This window comes from Lutzomyia longipalpis, chromosome 4 (assembly GCF_024334085.1).
Source record: "Lutzomyia longipalpis isolate SR_M1_2022 chromosome 4, ASM2433408v1".
In the NCBI taxonomy this organism is placed as follows: Eukaryota; Metazoa; Arthropoda; class Insecta; order Diptera; family Psychodidae; genus Lutzomyia; species Lutzomyia longipalpis.
The window spans coordinates 6,762,413-6,786,297 of NC_074710.1; the positions used below are offsets into that span (position 1 = coordinate 6,762,413).

General features: G+C 35.3%; 1 protein-coding gene across 2 annotated transcripts; it reads right to left on the reverse strand.

Annotated features, from left to right (window-relative positions):
- Window positions 1-11,529: 11,529 nt before the first annotated feature.
- On the reverse strand, window positions 11,530-15,455 carry LOC129795926 (uncharacterized). 2 transcript variants are annotated; one of them, XM_055837477.1, is made up of 3 exons: window positions 13,250-15,455; window positions 12,502-13,104; window positions 11,530-12,432 (listed from the first exon to the last, which is right to left on the reverse strand). In XM_055837477.1, exon 1 carries the CDS (start codon window positions 15,453-15,455, stop codon window positions 13,686-13,688), a length of 1,770 nt encoding a protein of 589 aa, XP_055693452.1. In that variant the 3' UTR covers window positions 11,530-12,432; window positions 12,502-13,104; window positions 13,250-13,685. The 2 variants fall into 2 exon arrangements, with proteins under 2 accessions (XP_055693452.1, XP_055693453.1); XM_055837478.1 differs by having other exon boundaries at window positions 11,530-12,440.
- Window positions 15,456-23,885: the final 8,430 nt, after the last annotated feature.

Below are 23,885 nucleotides of genomic sequence, written 5' to 3' on the forward strand. Positions count from 1 at the left end.
CCCCCTTTTTAACTGCTTTTCCGAGAAATTCTCACCACAAAAGCTCAAACTTTTAAAAGCTTTTGCAAATTTTACAATTGCAAAATATTCCGCAAAATTCACATTTTAAGGAATTTAAGAGAAAAACGGAAAAATTTCAAAATATTCCGTTTAAAGTCAAAATTACATGGGTGGGTGGGAAATGAATGCTGGAGGATATGGTGGCAAAATGACAAAGTATTAAGCAACAATGTTGTCGAAAGCTCGCTCATTTTCACGCATGGTTCACAACTTTACAGCGAAATGGCTCATTTTGGCGTGCCATTTTGGCATGAGGGGCGGTAGAAGATTGAGACCAATAAAATTTTATCTGCAACCCACAAAAGCCTCTTAGCTACGTCATGTGAGTGTGTGGCAAAACTATCAGTGAGAAGCACATGCAGGGTATGGTAGTCTCTGGGTTTTGGTGACGAGGCGCCCCCCCTCCATTTCATTCTCAGGATGAGAAACTGACGCGAGAATTTTATTCAAATAACCAGGCGTCAGAGATTTCTGGGACAATCATAAATTTAAGTGGCACGAGGGGGTGGTGGATTGTGGGAAAAAATATATACGACAGCTGAATGCCATTATTTTGTGTTTCCCGGACTCTGTGCGATATGGCTGGGGGTGGGTGTGGATGGAGTAAAAAGGGTTCCACTGGGAGACACGAAAAGCGAGCGCCACGAGGATGAGATGTCACTTTTTTCCAACTCATATTTTCCACCCCTTTTTTCCAACCCGCCCCTTCTGGGCCTTTTGCACGGGTAAAAGTGCGGAAGGTTGGAGATTGAAAGGTGAGGCGAATTATTTGTGACACTTTTCACCCGATTTGCCCACCTTCCGCGTGAGAGACGCACTACGACGTCCCCAAATGGCGTAGCGAAGGGGAGTGTATCCGTTGCGTTGGAAAAGCTGAAAATGAACATGAGAAGTAGTTTTTCCCATTCTTCTTTCACTCCAACGGCGTCCCCTAATGCGAATTGTATTCGTTAATTAACCACACGGTATACCATTTAATGATATTCTCTCGTGCCATACAACAATTTTCCGTCTGTCGGTCTCGACTGGGGAAGGGGGGAGGGAAGGACGTACTTCTTTGAGTCTTTTCTGTGATATGATTTTAATGGACTCGAATATTTTCTTCCTGCCCCCACACTCGGTGGTATAGCAAAAGAGAGAACACACAAAAAAGGACTCAAGTGGAAAAGTTTGGTACTCTTTTTTCGCCCCCGTTGAACCGCGTACGTGTGGTTAAAGAGGGAAAATGAGTAAAAGGTAGAAATGTGAATAAATTACAAAGAAAAATACCTTTAAAAATTTTGTTCATTAATTTTTTTCTGGTAAAGTAAAACTTTACTTTCAACGGAAGTTTAATCGTGTTCTTTGGACATGAGATGGAGCTTTTTCAGATAGAAATTCGCTTTAAGAAAGTAAATGAAAATTTTAGAGGAAAGAAAATTCAATTACGGTAAAGTTGCCTAATATGGGACTTGTATTTAATAAGTATATTAAATTAATAATAATAATAATTAATGGATTGATCAACTATTGCTCAAATATTGCTCAAATATTGCTCTTCAAATTTTCTATCGATTGATTAATATAATTCTTTCTAGTTCTTTGAATGATAGAAATTTTGAGAAGCAATATTTGGGCAACTGTTGATCAATCCATGATCAATTAAACAATTTCTGTCCAATCATTGATCGATCACTCAATTTTCGGACAATCTTAAATCAATCACTTATTTTTCGCCTACCTTCTGTCATTTTTGTATTGAAGATTTCTAGAAGCTTATAACATTTTCTTCAATATCATCGATTGATCAATATTGACCAAATATTGCTTTTGAAATATTCTATCAATCAAAGAACTAGAAAGAATTCTATCAATCACTGATTGATAGAAAATTTAAAAAGCAATATTTAGTCAATATTTGAACAAAACATGAACAATTTAATGATTAAATTATAATTGACTCAATATTGATAGTATCGTGATTGAGTCAATAAAAATCCACATAAAGCATCAATTATTGAGCCATCATAATTGATCTGATATTGATCAATTAATTGACTGACACAATTGATTTATCAATTATTGGTTAATTATTGATCAATCTGATTGAGCACTTGTTGGCTCAATCAAAATGCACATATACTGGGAACCTTAACAAAAATAAAACCAATTCAATGTGAAAATTCTTGCAGATGTTGAGACAAGAAGAAGATCATTTTGCATATTCTTCAAGCAAAATGGTTTTATTGAAATGAGAATGCTTTATGTAAACTCTACTTAACAGTGAGAAAAGTTCTCACACACCGTGTGATGTTTCCAGGAAAATGTGAAATTGCTCCTGAATTGTGAGCTAGAATGGTTGGGTGAATCGATGTGAATTTTGAGTATTCGTTAGAAATGCGATTTGAATTTATATTGAAAGTGAATAAATGGATGATATATCTCGCAGAAAAGGTGTTATTTATATTCCTTATTCCCCACACCTGGCAGCCAATACCTTCCCACCCCACCACCCATTTTTCCCGCTGACGTGTGTAGTTTGGAAAATGTTATATTGATTTTAACTTTTTTGGTTTATTTTCCTTCATTTTTGTCTGTCTGTGCAAAATAAAATAAAACAAATCTCACACTACTCATAGAACAATCCCACCCCCGACAGAGAGGAAAATATTTTGTTTGATATTTTACATGATAGAATTAGTTGTCCAACTCCCACCCAACATTTTCCTTGTTTACACCATTCAAAGTTGTAGGGTTTTAATTTTAAATAACATAATATAGCACGATAAATTGTTGTTGGAGCGAAAAACATCATATACACTTAATGCATTTTCTACACAACAGCGTGGGAGGGGGTGGTTCTCTTAGCGTGGGTGGGGGATGTAAGTGTATCTGTGGTGAATGCACAATCCCAGCGCATCTTATACTATATACATACACCCTTCATTTGGGCGACCTTAGCCACACAGAGTACAACGTTAGAACCACGTAGAGCCATGGACAAAGCCATATAGCTGGGAATGGGGGGAGGGAAATAAAACAAAAAGAAATAAAAAAGGAGCTCTTCCGTCTTCTCATATAATAACACTCCTTGGCTGAAGCATTAACTTGTATACACACTCCGTTTATGTTCTTACCAAGATGTGAGAATTTCCCCTTACCTTCTTCATGCATTATTACGAGGTATGGGGCGTAAGAAAAAGAAATGTTTTGCAACTTTGACCCTATTTTACTCATTTTACAGCTCCTTCACTGTCATATTTCACTTCCATGCTTGAATGTGACGCAAAATGACACGAAAATTCTTTTTTATGGAGATTACCTCGTAAGAATTCAATTGCAGCACCGCATAACACAGCAAAGAGCCACCAGGGGGGTAAGTTTTACTCCCAAAAACCTTAACTCAAGCACCGTGTAAGGTAATTAATTTATATGGGTGAATTTGTGTGGAGAATAATAACAAGGAAATATAACTAATTGTAAATTAAAATGATATTAAAAACTACAAATTTGCTGAAATTACCGAAATTACAACCAACGTGAATTGAATTTTTTCCACAGAACTTGCAGATAAATTAAAATTAGGAAAAACTTTTTAAAAAAATGAAGCGAAAACATCTCACAAAACTAGACTCAATGTCAGTAAGGACCTTAAAAAAAGAACTGTGAAAGTAAAGTTTATGAACCAAGAAAACATTTGAAAATCGTGAAAATTTGTAAAAAGAAAATCTAGAGCCTATTCTTAAGCGCTTTGTTTAGATAACAATTTTCTAAATTTTGATTTCCCAAAAGTTCAAAATTCAAAAAAAAAAACAATTTTCTTTTAAAAAATCGTTTTTATGTGATTTTTACATGTAAGGCGCCTTTTAATCCTTTCGCAGCTCCACCAATTATAACGTCCGTATGATTTTACATTCAACAGTAGAGATACGTGGCCCAATTCCGACCTCCTAAGGTCCGCGCAGAATGAGAAAAAATGGTATAAAACAAAAAGCAATATTCTTAAATTTGGTACCATGTTAAAGCCCTTTTAATGTTCTTTTGACTCTCATAACTTTCTACATTTAAATGTTTTATCAGTTTTAAATAATAGCGGATTGAAAAAAAGGCATTAAGAGGTCCGAATTGTGCCACGTTCCCCTAAATTCCATCTTAGAACTTGTATGAATTCCACAAGTTTCTTATTTTTCTTGTATAGCTCAAGAAAAATTGCTGATTTCATACAAATATGAACAGATGGAAATTTTGCTTTCAACATATTGCACACTATTGATCCCTTTTAAGGGTTCCCGGAGTTTCCCTATATACTTCTAGGACTCACCTACATATTGGTACCTCCTTACTTGAAAAGCAAATTCAGTTGAAAAAGTTTCCAGGGCAATACACCGAGCAATTCCTCACCTCAAGTGACAGGAGGTGCTGGAAAAAGGTATAAACTATCTGTATCACTATATATAGCATAGCAACATTGTACATAGCATTTTGTTTATACAGCTAAAAGAAGCTGCAATGGGGATTGGATGTAATAAATTCAAGCGAGAGAGTGTGATTGTAATTGGGTATAATAAATTTTTATCAGATTTTCATTTTTTCCACCCCTACTCTCCCGGAAAGTTCTCCCTGTCTGGAGAAAAATTAATGATTGTGACGTGATTGGAACACGCAATGATTTCGCTATACTTATTTCGTTATGAGTGGATGAAATTTCATTTAATAATCCCACCACGCAATAACCTCCTTCAAAAGCTTCGTTGTACGATGCAGCAGTGTCGTTTGGAGAGAGCTTTTTGCTCCACAATGTACCGCCCAGTCCGTGCTTTGGCTAATTACAAAGGGATGTTTGTTTAATTGCTGAGCAGCAACTGTGTCCGCTTGTACAAAAATTTGTGGCAGCTTTCAGTGTGGATGAAAATACTAAAAAAAAACTCCTCCCACGCCCTTTTTTACAAATGACTCTCTATTTCACAAATTGAAGATAATTGTGGGAATTGCTTGGGATACTTCTTAATTGATTCGTTGGCTACATCCGTTGGAACAGATGAAACTCACTCGAAAAAGTTTACCATCCCAAAAAGGAGAATCATTTTCCGCTTTTCACAATTTTTTCTAATTTATTTTCAAGCATCTCCGTTCTTTTTTTTTTGGAAAAGCTCTCGAGTAGTTTTCGCGTGTGTGTGTGGGTGTCGAGTTTGGTTGGAAATTCTGGGGGAAATTTGAACATTTCCGAAACATTTTACCCGGAAAATGTAGTCTCCTGTTTGGAAATTTATTTCAACATTGCCCCTTAAAATTATTTCTCACCCATTTTCCCTCCCAAAGCCAGCTGCTGAGATCGCAAACTTCACCGGAAATGCATCCCCAAAGTATCCCGCATCTTCTCGCCAAAAAGCTCCACGCCAGGCACTATATATAAACATACATGGTGCTATATGAGCTGTGCACTCTTCTTGCAAGATTCACTACGCTCTATTTCCGTGCATAAAGGTTCTTAGGATTTCTCATTGCTTTCTTTCTAGTTTTGTTCAGAGCACTCAATCATTTGGAAAACTATCCTTTTTGCAAGGAGAGATTTCAAGAGAGAAAAAAATGTTGACAATATAGTGTCATCTCCCTGTAATTCTGTCGCAGGAGATTACATTCAAAGAACAGGAAAAATATATCCTTGAAGACTTACATAAATTTCACCAATTTCCTGCTTCAGGAAGACAGTGGAAAACACTCAAAAGAGATTAAAAAAAAACTCTTTTAACAGTAATAACATTGAAAAATACTCTGAATTCTTCTCTAAACTGTCATCTAAGAATTCCATCTACGTCATAATAAATTCTCAAGATATCTTCTAGAAGGGAACTTTCCAAAATTCTCATTGCGTAGAATATCATAAAATATTTGAGATTTTGCAACCCTTCTCTTTATCCCCTTTTGCGCTTTTTCATTTGAATGTATTTCAACAACAACACCCTCATCGCCCTCTTAAGGCACAAACAATCTCTGCGCCGACACACCTGAAAGCTTTCCCAGCAAAATGGTTGGGTGTTTTGCATTTAAAATTCATGACGATATCACAATTTCATTATCATGCCTTATTAGGGCAATTAATCTTAGTTTTCACGACCTATAAAAAGGCTATATAAAAAGTCCGCCTTTTAGAAACTTCCTGCCGACGATGATAAACCCCTTTTCTTTTCTTTTTTTTTAAGCCTTCACCCTGTGCCGGAGAGAAGGGGTATGAGATGATGGAGAAGGTAGCTTTTCTTGAGGGTTAAAAGGTCTTCAGGATTGAGGGGGTGTGTGTGTGTGCGGTATCGTTTAATAAGGGAAATCCACCGGGATTTGAGGGATTATGGAATTTTTGAAATTTTGAGATTCACCCCAATTTGTGTGTGCGACTGATTTTCAACCATCCCCGTCCTGAAACTTCTCTCCACCGTCGGAGAGATCGTCCTTCTCATCACTATGCGGAAATTGTTATGGAAGTCAGTGTCCATAAAAAGGAAATATATTCCCATACCATCCCCTAATGGGATGTGAAAGCATTAAATCTGAACTTGAGAGTCCATTTTTGGAATTAATATATTAAAGACAATACAACGAAGAATACGGGGGAGGATTGTTGAACCAAGAAAAACCTAGAGATATGTCCTGTGATAAAATTGCGGTGGAATCTGCGGGATGAGGGGGGGGGGGAGGTGTGGGTATAAAATGATAAATTAAACATGATTTTCAGTTGGGAGAAATTTGAATTTTTAAAAGGTACTTCTGAATGTGAAGAACGTTTCGTTTATTCATCATTCACGGTCGAGGAGTCAGCCATTCTCTCCCAGTCGTAAGAAAAATTGACTCACCTTGTGGGGGTGTACCGTGTGTGCCACACCACAGAGTTCCAACATCTTCAGGATTTTCCGTGTGGCATATCACCAAAACGAGGGGAACTTCTGGGCTATGTTTCACCCTTCGCGGGAAAACCCCGTTATAAATCACACCTCCAAATCTTTTTCCAACACCGTGAATTTGGTTTGTATTTACCTGCAGAGATTCCCAGAAATTTCCCAGCACCGCAAATAAATTTAATATAACAAAATAAAACTAAATTCACCAGTGGGGCCTCTAACCTCCACACCACGTAATCTATCACGTACACTAAACTTCCCGTATTTGCCTTCTTTCTCATCAAAATGCAAGGAAGCGAAGTAAATGCAGCCAGGCAATTAACATGATGTTCTCCGCAGGTTAAATTAAATTTTAGCGCCATCACTTAAATTACTTAATTAGCAATTTGCACGGAAATTTTGTACCATTTGAGTAACTTTAGTGGGTGATTTTTATAAAGGGTTAAAATGCTTTTAATTAAAAATTTATAATGCTTAATTATGTCTTGATTGATAATTAACATATTTCTACTCTATTTAGTATGTTGCAACTTTATTAATTTTCAATATTTTCAATGTGCATAGAAAGTTTTATAACTGTTTACATTTTATTCATTATTAATCAGTTTTAAAATAGTTTCTGAGTTTCCAACCAAATCAATATACGCGAGGCAAATATAATTTTTTTTAAAAATAACCCTTTCGCGTCCATTAAGTCTATACACTGACCGAGAATTCAATAATTTTTTTTCGCGAATTTAAATAAATTAACCCTTTTGTGTTCACATGAAACATTGAAACATTCGATCTGTTCAACGCGATAATAATTTTGTGAATGCTTTTTAAAAATACATTTTCTTTTGTCTAATTTACGTTTTGTAACTACTACTTCTTCAAAGGAAAACTTTAGATTTTCACTTTAACAACATTTTAATTTTTATTTTCTCTTTCTCACAATTTTAGTCCTTTTCACTACTCAAATTTTATTCACTTTTAATTTTTATAATAATTGACGATTTTCGGGCATCGCGTGGGACAATCACAACTCTGGGGCTTTCAGGCTCTTGGGCCTCCTGTTGCTGCCACTGCTGCTGGTGTTGTTGATGTTGCTGCTGCCGCTACAGCTCAGCGCTGGGCACATACTGAAGTTTTCTCTGTAAATACATAGACAGCACCCGCGGGGCAATTAATATACTTTCTTTTATAAGCGCCCGCGCTGCATATGTAGAGGGGAATTTTTAAAAATTTTCTTTTACCAATTTCAAACGTTACAGTTTTTTCCTCGCATTTCCATATTGGAAAAACAATTAAATTCACTAAAATTCGAGAAAATGAAATGTTTCACGTTTGTGTTAATGTTCCACACAAATGCGAAAGGGTTAAATAGTTTCTTTAAGTTATAAATGCCTTAAATATTCGTAAAAGTTGCAATGAAAAACATTTCGATCAAGAAACGTCCTCTGAGAGCATTTACAGAATAAATTTCATAACACAAAGAACTAATATTTCATACTTTCATACAGATGTGAAAGGGTTAAAGATAAAATTTCAAAAATCTGCAAACAGACTTTCCGTTTTTTTTTCCACTGTGAGATAACTAAGGAAAATCCACAAAAATTTGCCCAAAATTATCAACAATTTAGTCCCTTTAAATTTATGAAACATTCAAGCTAACGTTTCATTCATGTATCACTGAAAATTTTCAATTTCCTCTAGCTTTGATTTTTCAATCCTGAGCTTTCTTTGTTTTTGCTGCTGTGGGCACATTAAAATTCCCCAGCAATTCCCCTTCGTGCCATTTCGTTTGTATTTTATGAAAAATAAATAATAAAATTTCCATATTTGAAACTTATATTTGTTGGCATTTTCATAAAACTTTTCATTTATAAGGATGAGACTATATCGCACTTGTGTGTGTTATGTAAATATTTGAAATTCAAAATTCATCATCTTTTCACAATACTTGCAGCAAGTTCTCTTCATGCGGAATTGTAATTGCAACCCGAAAAGCTCTACGAATGAATTTAATGGGCTCATTCCTCAAAAGTTGTACTGAAAGTGTTAAAGTGGGAATTTTGTGGGGCACTTGCCTTTTATTTTTGTTGCGATGATGCTGTTGCTGTGGCTGCCTGCTGATGATGTTGCCGGGAGGATTCTTCGTCCTTCCGGCTCCTTGGACACTTTTATATTTTTTCTGAAAATAAAGACACACAACGACACGCGCGACCACACAACTTTACAACACGGGGAAGACTCACTCAAGACTGTGGCTGGGGAGTCCGGGAGGTCATGGCACTGCTCATCAACGGCGGAAACGCCGTTGAAGGCGTTTTGGAGAATATTTAAATTTTGCAACCGTAACATACTCCACCAAGCCGACAAAGAAAAAGAAAAAACAATAAAAAGAAAAAGAAAAATCTCTTACCCGTCCTCTATACTACTAACTTAAGAAAAACCAAAACCAAAAATATGAAAGAAAATCTTACTTGGATATGTGTCTATTTAAATAATATTATCTTAATTAATTTTACGGAACATAAAGTTAAATTTTTACTAGTAAATCAAATTAATGAGACTTAAATATAAATTAATCATGTTCAGCAGAATCTTACCATCCGACTTTCTTCCTTGCTCTCAAAAACCCTCGCCAAACCTGTTGTACATCGTCAACCCAAAATTTACACCGCGAAATTGGTACGCAATGGAAACGCCATTTACAATAGTTTTACAATGCTTATGGGTAAAGAGAAAGCCAGAAGGGCAAAGAGAAACCCCATCGACGATTTACGACGCTTCCCAATAACGCAACAATGGCGACTCATCGGTGTCGCAGTCGATAAAGCAAGCCCTTTAAAATCTGACGAGTTATTGTGATCACAAAGTCCAAAGCTTCAAGCTCGATTCATCAGAACATATAATAATTTTTCAAAAATTGCAAATTGTCTCATGATCTACGATTTCTTTATGTTCAACTGCCATAGAAAAAGATAGACGACACATATTGAAATTCATTCTCTCTCCAAGTAAGACTGACCAACTTGCAAATTGCACAAAGGTTGGCCAATTGAGAGGACGAGATTCAGAAATTTCTTACTAGTCTTCTACAAAAAGATCTCATGGACAGTTAAAGTTTTTCACTCGACGAGAAAGTCTCATCTCGAGTTTATGTGGAGTATGATCCCCAATGATGGAACAACATACGGTTGTATTCCCAACATTGAAATGATTTTTTATTTACTTACAAAGAAAATCTATTGATTCTGTCCTTTGAAGTTACCCCTTAAGAAATCGTAAAAGACTATACAAACTTGATCATTCAACTTTTTAATTTTATAGCAAAAGAATTCGGCTTATTAAATATCAAAAATTTAGGTTGCGAATCTCAGCATAATGATTTTAATTGCAAAAATATTTTTTTTAAAAAGTATACATTTATCAACTTTATAGAGGATTATGAAATAAGGAGATTATATACACCCATATCCCCAAAAAGAAAAAAAAAACAGTTAAAAAAAAATATTTTGCCTGTACTCAAGAAAAATAGAGAAAAAGAAACATTTATACATTAACCAGGCTTAATATCTTTACCATGGAAAGTGCCTTTTCTTTTAGTTTGAACATCCTCTAATTCATAAGTTTGACCTTTGCAAGCAATAATTTTACACTTTATCCATGGACAAAATTTAGCTTGTATCCCTTTGGAAGCATCTGACAGAGCAAATGATCTCCGATAGACCGCATCCCCGACATTAAATTTATTAGGACGTGCTCTCAAATTATATCTCTTTCGAGAATTATCATGACTTATTCTTAATCTATTTTTAGCATCGTCCCTTGCTAATTTCAAAGCCTTAAGTCTTTCATCAATGGAGGGTGGATTATTAGCATCTTCGATCGCATATTCCTCACTGTTAACAATCATCTCCTGACCAAAATTTAAGAAATAAGGGGTATACTGAGCAGACTCATGGATAGAGGACCTCATAGCCATACCTATTTCCGCCAAATATTTGGGCCAATCAGAATGCTTCTTTTCGATGTATGCCCTAATTGATGTTATGATTGTTCGATTCGCCCTCTCTGTAGGGTTACTCTGAGGAGAATATGCTGGAGTTAACCACTGCTTTATTCCCAAATCCGCCAAAAAAGACTTGTATGCTGTTGAACTAAAGGCTGGACCGTTGTCGCTAAAAACCACTCGTGGGATGCCAAAAATCGGAAATACGTACGTGGACAAAACTTTAATTACTGTGGTAGTTGTAGCATTTCTTAGTGGATACAGAAGAACAAATTTAGTGCACCTGTCTATGATGACCAACAGTTGACGATATCCCTGAGAACTCTTGGTTAATGGGCCCACAAAATCCATAGCGATATGCTCCCATGGTCGTGAAGCACTCACATGAGATCCCATTGGCGGAGTTAGCGTGATATTTGGAGATTTTACTGCTTTGCACACTTCACATTTCTTAAGATAATTCCTCACATCAGTTCTCATGGACGGCCAATAAAACCTACCGCTTATGCGTCTATAAGTTTTAGCAAATCCAAGATGAGCTGCATTTGGAGAATCGTGATATTTCTGAATAAGATCCTTCACCTCAGAACGACGAACGCAACATTTCCACTTGAAGCTCGTTGTCTTTAATGGACTAACAACTCTACAGTGTTTGAATAAATTGCCGTCTTCTATCTTGAATTCAGGAAACTTATCAGGCTCCTTTTCAACGCCTTGCTTCGTCTCATCGTACCATTTGTCTTCCATCGTCGCTATTGAAGCCACATTTCTAGACAGGGCATCCGGCACTACCAATTCTCGACCAGGTCGGTGGGCAATCTCAAAATCATACTGTTGAAATTCCATGATCCATCTTCCAATACGACCCTTTGCCTCCTTTTGTTTCAAAATATATACCAACGACGAATGATCTGTTTCCAACCGAAACTTCTTATACAAAAGGAAGGGAGCGAACCTGCGTAAGCAAATAAGACAACCGTAAGCTTCTTTCTCAGTCGTATGATAACCCTGTTCAGCGTCAGTAAATTTCTTAGAAACATAACAGATTACCTTCTCTTGACCATCCTCTTCTTGAATCAACATACCTCCAGCACCTACATCACTCGCATCCGACCTAACAATAAAGGGTTTCGAATAATCGGGGAGTTTTAAAATTGGGGCTGTAGTTAGCAATTCCTTTAGCTTACCAAATGCTTCATCCGCCTCTGGAGTCCATATTATTCCTCCAGTTTTTCCTTTTCCTTTTAAAAGATCCGTTAAGGGTTTAGAAAACGTCGCATATGAAGGCAAAAATCGTCGGAACCATCCAATCATTCCCAAAATTTGTCTTAATTGGGTGACGGTACGTGGAACTGGAAGATTGATGATCGCCGAGACCTTAAAATCATTGGTGCCAATACCTTCCGGACTTAAGGTGTATCCAAGATATTCCAATCGATCCGCACAAAATTGAGATTTCTCTACGTTGATAGTTAAGTTGGCCTTACGAAGACGTTCCGAAACTTCCTGCAAAACTTCCAAATGTGATTCAAAATCCATCGTTGCCACAATTATGTCGTCTAGGAAACAAAATACCTTGGGTTCAAGATCCGTGCCAATCACTATATTCATAAGACGCGCCATCGTCATAGGTGAATTCATTAATCCGAAGGGCATCCGCATATAACAATACATCTTCCTCCCCGGAATTGCAAACGCTGTTTTTAATTGCGAATTCTCCTCCAATGGTATTTGTAGAAAGGCGTCACTGAGATCAATCGAACTCAAATACTTAAATGTTTCCAAACGGTTGATTATTCCTTCAATATGTGGTATAGGATATGAATCACGAACAGTCACTTTATTGAGCCAACGTCCATCCAAACATAAACGCACTGCACCGGACTTTTTCACCACAACTTGTACAGGATTAAGCCATGGACTTTCTGGACATTCCCGAAGAACTTTTCTATTCACCAGCCTCTCAATTTCCTTATCCACCAGTGGCATTAAATGGTACGGGACCGGTCTTGCATTACGCCGCACTGGTGCAGAATCTCCTGTGTCAATCTTATGTTGTAACACCTGCGTACATCCGAAGAACTCCGGCGTAGTGACGAGAAATGTATTGATGACCTCATCTAATTTCGCCCTATCTTCCGCACACAATGGTATAAATGACGTAAGAGAGCTTTCCACCTGTAAGGAATTTATCAAGGCTGGCGTAAATCCAAATTTATCCCAAAAATTCATTCCTAGTGTTAATAAATTTCGAATTCCAGGAACAACAAGAACGGTGATTAATTGAGTAATTTCGTTGTATGTAATGGGAATATCTACTGACCCAACACTCCTTTGGCAATTTCCATCGGCGACTGTAATCACTCCTGTAGATGTTCTAGGGATTAATCCTAAATCTGCCAGTAGTTTCTCGGAACCTTCTCCCAACACTGTGCAACTAGCACCGCTATCCATAAGTCCAATGATCTCAATATTAAATATTTTCACCTTTAAATGCGGTCTAGGATCACCTTCAAACTTTTGAAACACCGGAACTTCAATAATTTCATCCACATTTTCTTCACCACACAATATTTGATCCACAGATATAACTTCATTAGGGACACTAACTTCTTCACATTCAATTTCATCACTTTCAAACGTAATATCAATTAAATCATTCACCACACTCACATTATCATTCACATTATTTTCGTGAGGGGAGCTTTCAAAAGCTTCATTTAGTTCTATTAAATTGTTTTCGACTTCGGATGTAGCATTCAATGAGTCGACTGTTCGTTTCCCGAAGCACTACAGTTGGGGCACGTACGGGTTATCACTCCCGGTTTACAGCACTTAAAGCAACATACACGTGGTCGAAACATACATGCACGGATTTTATGCCCAGACTTTTTACAAAATATGCACACTCCACTGGTATTTTCACCTTCATCACCTCGCGAAGATCCTTGCACATTTGTATCACTAGAATCACTCACATTGGCAGAATCACGTGAAGAACTGGCATTCGTTGAATTACTTGCGGCTGAATTTCGACGATTATTCGAGGAACGTTTTGGTATTGCACCACCGTTACCACCGCGAGCACTAGCAGAAATCGCATTCACTTCACGTCGTTCTGTATACGCGTACGATCGGTTGCGTTCCACCAGCTTTAGTTTTTCACAAAGCTCTTCCACACTGTGAATTTCCACAAGTAAAAGTGCATTTCTCAAGCTCGAGTGCAAATTTCGGCGAATTAATCTCACTTTTTCCACTTCTGATAAATCACCTTCTAACTCCTCAAATAAACTCAACATTGCCGCCACAAACACCTCCACATTCTCATTCTGCCCTTGTTTTCTCTCCTCAATTCTTTTGCGCACAGAAAAGTCTGATTCACTATCATAGAAGGCATTTAAAAACCGTACACTGAATTGTTCCCAAGTGCAGTTCAGCAACACATGTGAATATGAATCGTACCACGTCAATGCTCCACCACTCAGCATAAATCTCATGCTCCATTGTACTTCTTCCAGCGAAATTCCTTGTATCATTGCCATCCTTTGAACTTCCTTGAGGAAAATCCGTGCCTTTTTTCCTCTTCTATCTCCTGAAAAGCTCAGATTCCAATCCTTAACATGCAGAGGTTTCAATCGACGACCTCCAACAGAAGAATTCGGAGTGGACTGACGAGGGAGCATAGGGTCCTGTCTCAACATAGGGGGTTCAAAGGAAAGATCTCTTCTGGGACCAACGGAATTTGCTCTCGAAGATGCTATAGGGTGTTCCACAAACGAATTTTGAGCACTGCGTTGTTGAAAATTATCTAATTTTGTACTTAACAAATTCATCATGTTTGCCAAATCTTGAATAATTCCATCGTATCTCTTTAATGCATCGGCATAATTCATTTGATTGCTTGGGGAATGGTTACCCTGTACCTCCAAATGAGGATTAACATTGAGATTATTATTTGAGAAACAAAAAATTGGCTCAACATTCGCAGCAGTTGATGCGCTTGTATATGTGGGTTTTGATGTACCCTTATCATGCACCTCCACCGTCGAATTGGTGGCCATAGAAAAAGTCGCATCACTTTCATTTGGTGGTATTTGAGCACCATTGGATTGGGCAGCGAATAAATTTGGGGATTTTTCATGTGTGAAATTTTGTTTTAAAGCGTTTTTTGCAGCAAGTAACTCTTTTAACACTCTATTTGCACTAATGCGTTTCGGGTCTCTTGCATCAGATGTAAATGTGACTTTATTCTCAATATGTTTTAATTTGGCCAAATAATTATTATATGAGCCCCGAGTCAAAGCATTATTCTTTATATCATCACTGATTTCTTTACACAATTTAATCGCTTGATCACAAACTTCACCAAGATTACCCTCAATAGGTTCAGGCAATCTACCTTCTTGCAATAAAGTAATTAAAAATTCGCGACATTTATCAACTGTCCAATTTGCACAGTCGAAGCCCCTCGCAGTGAGCTCCCAATCCAATTCATCTGGTGCCAAAACTTGCACCATCCAACCCTCCATTTTTCACAAAAATTTTTTTCTACAAGGAAAGGGGAAATAGAAAAAATAAGACAGTGGTCGCTAGTGCCGCTCAAAAAATATCTTCTTCACAAAAACCAAAGGCAAACCGCCCACTCGCCACTCAAAGATAAAAAAAAAATTACGAAAAAAAAAAAATCTTGAAAATCTCATAAAAAGAAAAGAAAATCGCGAATGAGTTTAATTTAAAGTGAAAGCAAATTGAATAAATTTATTTTTAAGAGAAAATGCATCAAAGAAAATCACTGAAATTTTCCCGAAATTTTCAAACACCACGTGTGAGCTTGAAAAAATTGCAAAAAATCACTTAAATTAATCAGAAAAAATTCGAGAAAAATAAATTTAGCGGATTTTATATTGAACTTTAAACTGAACACTAATTAATTTTAATAAAATTAATTTTTTAAGGAAAATTTTAATTTTTAAGTCATGAGAAAAAATCCGCGTGGCGTAGAGCCAAAGTTGGGCGCCAATTTGTTAAAGTGGGAATTTTGTGGGGCACTTGCCTTTTATTTTTGTTGCGATGATGCTGTTGCTGTGGCTGCCTGCTGATGATGTTGCCGGGAGGATTCTTCGTCCTTCCGGCTCCTTGGACACTTTTATATTTTTTCTGAAAATAAAGACACACAACGACACGCGCGACCACACAACTTTACAACACGGGGAAGACTCACTCAAGACTGTGGCTGGGGAGTCCGGGAGGTCATGGCACTGCTCATCAACGGCGGAAACGCCGTTGAAGGCGTTTTGGAGAATATTTAAATTTTGCAACCGTAACAAAAGCTCCCATCTGGATGGGAGGAAGAATGAAAAGTTCTTCAAATAGGGTGTGCAGGAATATTGTGAGGGGTGAGTGCACTTTTGGGGGAATAGAGAGATATTATCTCATGCAGAAATTTCATACATACATATGGAGTAAACATCCCTCCGATAGTATCGGCGTGTTTGTCGTGAGTAAATACAACACTTTCGCACTCTAAGAATGTACATTTTGGGTATAGAGAGAAATATATAATTATGTACTCAAGATGGGAAACTTTTAGCTCAAGTTCCGTTTTGATGGTTTCAGTATACTCCAGGTTTTGGCATTCAGTGTAAGTATGGCAAAGGGAGGGGGTTGTTGGGGGGTTAGGGAGGTTGCCTGTGGCAAAAGGATTGGAAAGTTTTGGCAGAGGTTGAAAGTCGTTAAGTGTAAACTGAGAAAATACATTAGACTGAGGTGGTGCAAGTGTAAGTTTCCGTTAGCAAACACTAAAATCATCAGAATTAAATTATTTTAAACTATTTACCCCCAAACACACTGCAAATTTCACTTAAAATCAAGCAGTATTGCAATTAATTGAATTAATGTCTTTTCCAAATAAAAGTAGATTATATGTCTTTAATTTCATTTAAGAATTAAAAATTGCCGAAAGTGAAGCAATTAAAGTTCAAAAAAATGCTAAATAATTGAACAAAAAATTGCATATAAAAACGTGAAAAGTGCATAAAATTGCACAAATATGGTTAAGTTTTTTCATAACCATGGTATACCTTGAGACGTTCAACTTCAATGTCTGAAAAACATATTAGAATTTCTTGGACCACAACATATTCAAATCCCGCCAAAAAATACAAGAAACGCTCTAACAGCTTAAAATCTATAAAGTACAAAATCGCTCAAAACGACAGAAAGCCTATAAATTGCATAGAATCATTGGAAATTAAAAAAACATTGGAAAAAAATCAAGGAAGCACAAAAAAACTTTTAACAAAACATTAAAATTTCATAAAAATTATCAAAAAAAATCAGCAAACGCTCAATAGTTGAAAATCGACAAAATCGCACAAAAAATGCGAAACAAGTAGAAAAGTTTCAAGAACTTCAATGAAAATTAAGTAAGTAAGAACGTAAGACCTTAAAAAATCGAAAGTTGAGAAAAGTTCTGAGAGAACCTAATGATATTGATTAAAATATTGTGTTACAAAATCTCATTTTTTTTTAACCTTTTTCTACCCCTTAACTTTGAGCTCTTGCATTCATACGCCAACAATGAATTGTAGGGCTTAGAATTTTGGGGCGTTAGACTCACTTAGAATATACTGATAAAAATATTTCATCTAAAACAAAGTTTTCTAATGCTAATTCAGGCTAATTCTACTTTTAATTTCTCAAAGAATTATTCATCAATTTTATGTAGAAAAATAATTTTCTTCAAAACCATATTTAATTGTTCGCGATTTTTCTAATTTTCCTAACATTTTCCAGCCCTAATTGCGAAAAATGCTTGAAATGAATTTAAAATCCGCGAGCTTTTGGCAAAGTTCTCTCTGCCATTCACCCAAAGTATTCACATTGTCACTCAAATGATTCATTGTGTTGGAATTGAAATGTTAGCGTGGAAGTTTTCCACGAAAAAAGCTCCCCTGAAGTGTGAGCTTTCTGCAACAATACAGACCAATCATGGAGTTTTGCTGAAAATTCAATTTATCAATATTTTATTTTGCAAAAGTCTCAAATAAACTCAAGCGACTTCCTGTGTGACTTGATAAATTATTCATTGTAAAATAGGATTTAAATCTGATTGAACGAAGGGGAAAGGGGTGGGGTGGGTGGGTTTGTGCCATGGAAATTAGAGCAACTTTTTGGGGAAAGAGAGAGGGGGTGGGTATACGTAATTAAGGGGTACTTGACACACTTCTCATGACAAGAGTGTATTTGTCGCACCCCAAAGGAATTAATTTGCAGCACAAAATGTTTGTCCAGACACTCAAATGGGTCACACCGAATAAATATTTAACTCGGAGGTACTCCATTTGCAGGAAAGTATCCCAATCAAGAGATGTGTTTACAAACACCATTTTGGAAATGCCCCAACCCTTATTTCTTGCTCTACTCCCCCCGCCCACTATCTTATACATTTAGGGACTATATTTAGGTTTGAGAAGAAAAGAGGAAAAAGACGTGAGAAAATTTCCAAGTCGTTGACAACACATTGAAAGTTTTCTTTACTATCAGACATTCCATAAATCTATTGAGAGTTCTCGCTCATTCCCTCTCTCTTCCACAAATATCACCGCCAAAACTTTCACACAACATCTGCAATTGCACTCTGAACTTTATTGACGAGCCACAGTGGGATCCATACCTTAACTTTCTGAGGGGTAAAATGACTTTTGGAAATTCAACAATGATTATTTTTTGAAAATCTTGAAATTTTTATATCCAAGCGGAAAATCTCAATTTTTCTCTTTTTGTGCTCATAGATTAAAAGTCAGAGGTGTTGTTCTCTCTGAAGGTTTATATTACAATCAATTTCAATAAATTTGATATCATTTTGTATATAATTTATTTTCTTCGGAAAAATCATTTACTGTTACCATTATTTCGATTAATTTATGAGAGAGCGGGGCAAAAAAAGTCACTTAGGGGTTTCGAAAAAGCTCAATATATCATATTTCCTAGCTTAGATAGATCTGAGAATAGGGTTGTAGTGCAAAAAATGTGCTAAAGAAATGAGCTATATACATTTCGCTTTATCTGTTGGGAAAATTTAATAATTTGACCTTTTTTCAAACCCTAAATGACTTTTTTTACTCCACTCTCCTCTATATAAGAGTAAAATTAAAGAAACTTCTGATCATTTAGAAAAATAGTTATAAAAAGGAATTAAATATGTATAGCTGCTTAAACAGGCTTCAAACGGAGCCACGTGTCGTATATTTTTAAGATTTATTTTACTTTAGCAAAATACGAGTTAAATTTACTGTGGAAAAGGGCACAAGAGTTCTCACAGTACACACAGAGAAGTCCCTAAATTCAGATCCAGAGTCCATTGCTCGGAGGAAGTTAAGTTTTACACGCGCTGAAGGTGGTGAAACTTAATCATTTCAGCTGAGTTCCTCAAACACTCATCCCCTTACAGTAGGTACAGGGTGTAGGATAAACGTGGTCAGGGTGCTGAATGTGGTGGAATTTGAAAACGAGTAAATACCGTAAATACCCACTAGGCCATATACATAACATAATATGGAGGTTGAGATACACGAGAAGCCTCCGGGGCATTACTTGATTCAAAATTTTGTATGAAGAGAACAAAGCATCGACGTCCATTGACATGGAAATTATTTGGTAAAAGAAGCATCTCTTCTCTGCACAACCACCCCCCACTCAAAGAATATTTAGATGAGAGATGGGGTATCTTTCTGGCAAAACAAGTGGTCAAAGAGGAGGTTAATTCATATCAACTACAAAGTTGGAGAATTTATTTGAAGAGGAAATCAAATAAATGTTGCCCAAGTGAAAGTTTTTAAGGGAAAATTCAATAATCTCCGTAAGTTAAATATATAGTTTTGTTATATATAGAGAAGTAGATGAAAGTTTGTTAATTTTCTCCACAATATTCCTCTTTGCTTATGAACTTTTCCATAAAAGAGATCATTTTATATTACGGGGCACTTATTTGCCTTTATATGAAAAAGATTTTCCAACAAAGAAATTGATATATTATATATGCAAAAAACATGATGAAGAATAAACTAAAGGGTGGTGTACACAAGAAACTAAGAAAGAGTCTTATGCATAAGACAGAGTAAGTCCCCTAATCAAATTTATCTTTAAGTTATTGTAGGGCATTGCAAAATAAATTAATTAATAAATTAAGACGGTCAATCCATTGATCAATTATTGGTCAATCTCAGGTCAATACTATTTTCTCAATAATTAATTATCTATGCGGATCTATATTTTCTCAATATTGATACTATCAATATTGAGTCAACTACATAAATGTAACTCAATCAATAATTGATCATGGATTGACCAAATACTGTTCTTCAATTTTTGCTCAATTATTGATCAATTATTGCTCAATATTTTCAAAACATACCTAGCAAACAAATTATTGAATCAATAATCATGATTGAACCAAATTGACAACTAATTTAGTCATAATTGAATAATCATCTGATTGATCAATAGATGTTCAACTATGCGGACCTACATTGACTAAATATTAAGCTCAATAATTAATCAATTATTGCGAAAATGTCTTAACTGAAATTTTTTATGCGCTTTCTTTTGATCTGCTCTTTAAACTTGTTATAATTTTCCAAATCATTTTTTTTCCTGAAAAAAATAATTCTGATTTTAACCAATGAAAAAAAAACTTTTGTACATCACATCACTAAATTTATGATACCTTGCATGAGAACATAAATTCAACCCTATAATGTGAATGTCCAACAATCTCTCACACGACATGAGACGAATTCAATTCTCTTCATCGCACATCTTTTGGTATTTTTCATGTGTGGACTCAATTTGAGGATCCACCTCCCGCTTTCTTGTGCCCCTGAAATGTATCAATGTGGGAACAGAAGGCGGATATGATGGCAAAAACATTCTAAATTCTTCGTAATCTTGTGACATATCTGTCCAGCTGGATGATACGTTCCATTTTGGAAGAAAATCATCCCTCCTCTCCTCTTTTTTTGTGTTGCCATATATAGCACAAAGCCACCACATGGGAAGAATTGTGCTTGGGATTCGTATAGTATTTCTTGGAGAAAAGAAGCAGAGATCTTCCAAAGAGAGGAAGCAGGTCTTGTCGGTTGGGGATATTGAATTATGACATTGTTCGCTCCAATGAATTGACTTTCTTCAATCGACTCAACACAAGAACATGGGGGTGGATGCCACTTTCTTCATCCTCTATACTGCACAATTCCCTGTGTTAAACCCTCGCCCTGTGAAAGACGTTATTCAGTTCCCAGTCCTTTCTCAAAAAATTACCTTGCGGAGACATTCACCTGTCGTCCCTCGCTTTTGTGTCGATTTCTAACGACTCCCTTCTTTTTTTTTCACCATGCCAAGCAATAAAATTACTCTCTTAGAATTTTCTTTGCTTTATTATTTACTCTCGAGGAATGCAATAAAAAAATTATAAAAGCTGCAAAAGCTCGCAGAACATTATATTCTCCGGAAGAGCTAACTAATAAAGTACAAGACATGAAAAAAAATTTCTGTATTCTGGGGGAAACTGAGGGATTGCAAAAAAAAAACATCATAGCATTTTGCGTAATATAGATAAGTCTCACAAGACAGAATAATTGACAAGCAAAGATCTTTTCACAAATTCTACTCATTTTGTAGTTTTTTTTTTTTTTGCAGTTTAACTTCTTTTTCACGTCGTATTTTCATTTTTTAAGACAAGATTTGCAATTTAATTTCATTATATAGGTAGGTACCTATATTTTTTTTAAATACTATACAAAAATGATGTAGAAAGTCATTGAAAATTAAATTTTTAGCGTAAATTTTCAGGGAAATTTATATAGAAATTGTACCTAATGGAAAACTCTATTGTTTCTTTTGTTGATTTATCGCATTGAAAAGCATTTCAATGACCCATGAAAATCTTAAAGAAAGATAGAATCAGGAACAAAGAAAAGCATAAAACCCAGTTGACAAAAAAGAATCCAAAAATTTTTTATTCATGTTCAGATATAAGAGATTTAACAAAAAAAATTTTTTTTATGAAATATTTAAATTTTATAATAAAAAAAATGCTTCATATACGGATATTTTATTCACATTTTATGTCTTGTCGAAAAAAAAATGCTTTTATGCTATTGTACATAGTATAACATAGACAATTTTTATTTTTAAATTAAATGATACCAATTATGTGAAAATTAGTAGAAAATATAGAAACAAATTGCAGTAAAATATCGACGAAAAAAATATGACAAAATAAAGTGAGAGAAAAATTTTATTCAAAAAAAAACTCAAAATGCTTTTGCAAGAGGCAAAATGCAGAATGACTCAAATTCCACAAATCAAACTTTTTTCATGTGACATGTCCTTTTTTCAACATTTATTCGGTCAAATTATAAAATGTATCACCAAAAATTCTATTAATATATCAAAATGAATCCAGTATGTACAATTAGAATGATGAAAGCTTTTTCCAGGAAGACTTCAAAATGCTCGGAAAAGTTTCACTTTTTTCCTAATTAAATAAACTACATATATAAAATATATAATTTAGGAATCACTATTTTGAAATAAAAAAAAATGGCAGTGATACTATTACATAGAATTAGGGATGGGGTGGGAACGTGCAGGAGGATAAAGCATATGGAGAGTCTATCCTATGGTGCTGAATGTTTGGCAAAAGTGTCGCTGAACTGGAAAAATGTGTAATTAATTGGTGGACACTTTCATTGGCTTAACGAAGGGTTCAGGCAGCAAATCCCCTGAAAAATAATCAATTCGTCTTGCTGTAGACAAAGATGTTGAGCTTTACGAAAAGGTCTTCTTACATTTGGATTAAGATAGAGTTCAAGGGAAAATTTTTGCAGGCAAATTTTTTTCTATTTCATTCCTTTCCTTTCTTCGAGATATTTTGGTTTATATAACACGAAAGCTCTCCTAAAATAGTGAAGAAATAAATTCTTCTTCACATGCATAAGTTTTTAATGAATGGAAAGCATTTTGAAGTCTCTTTGAGATATTTTCTTATACTTTTTTTTTTAAAGGAAAAGTCATTGAAACAAAAACAACTTAACTCTGTGAGAGCTTTATTCGACTTTATCATGTAAACAACATAATGGAGTGTTTGAATTAATAAAACTGCTTTTTCCTTAATTGCACTTTCATGTTTAATTCATGCAGACAAACTCCCAAAAGTGTGTCTAACACAATTTCAAATGGAAGCATGCCAAAGAAAATAATCCATAAAGTTTTGTTTATGATAACTGAAGTTCTAAAAAAAATCTTCAAATTTCTGATAGAGTTTGGAAATGTTTTTTTTTTATTATTTAAATTTTATTAAAAAATTTATAAAAATTGCTTTTTCATGGCTTATAAGGCCTAATAATAAAACATAAATCTAATTTTTAATGTGTAAAAATTAACTAAAATATCTTCGTTAATCTTTCAGTTAAAAGAAGTTTTAAAAACTTCCAAAAATTTATTAAAATTCCCTTTTACTTTTTGCGTTTATTATACCAAATATGATTGAAATTTTTACGAAGTCTCATTTCAAAATTGTCCAGAAAAGTCAATTATTACCCAAAATTCTCGAATTTACGCGTAAGAAAAATTCTTAAGCTCTTCTTTACACCAAATTTATTCAATTTTTGTGAAGTTAATTTTTTTTTTAAATTTTTATGCACTTAAAGTAAAGAAATTGTCCATCATGGGCTAATCCTGACTAGCCCTTTCTTATTCTTTATAATTTTTCTTATGAAAAAGTTTCTTTAACCCTTTCTTCTGTTTAAATGCCTTTCTTTGATCCCAGTCAAAAAAAAATAGAAAAAAAACTTTAAATATTTCCTTCAAGATAATATATTGTGCATACCTACTACCCTCTTTTGATGCAACTTCTTCCATGAGATTGAAAGCAGCCGGGGAATTTTGTTATTTAC

Bases quoted from the DNA above. Each gene is read 5' to 3' on its own strand.
- LOC129795926 (XM_055837477.1), bottom strand. From the start codon at position 15,455: ATGGAGGGTTGGATGGTGCAAGTTTTGGCACCAGATGAATTGGATTGG.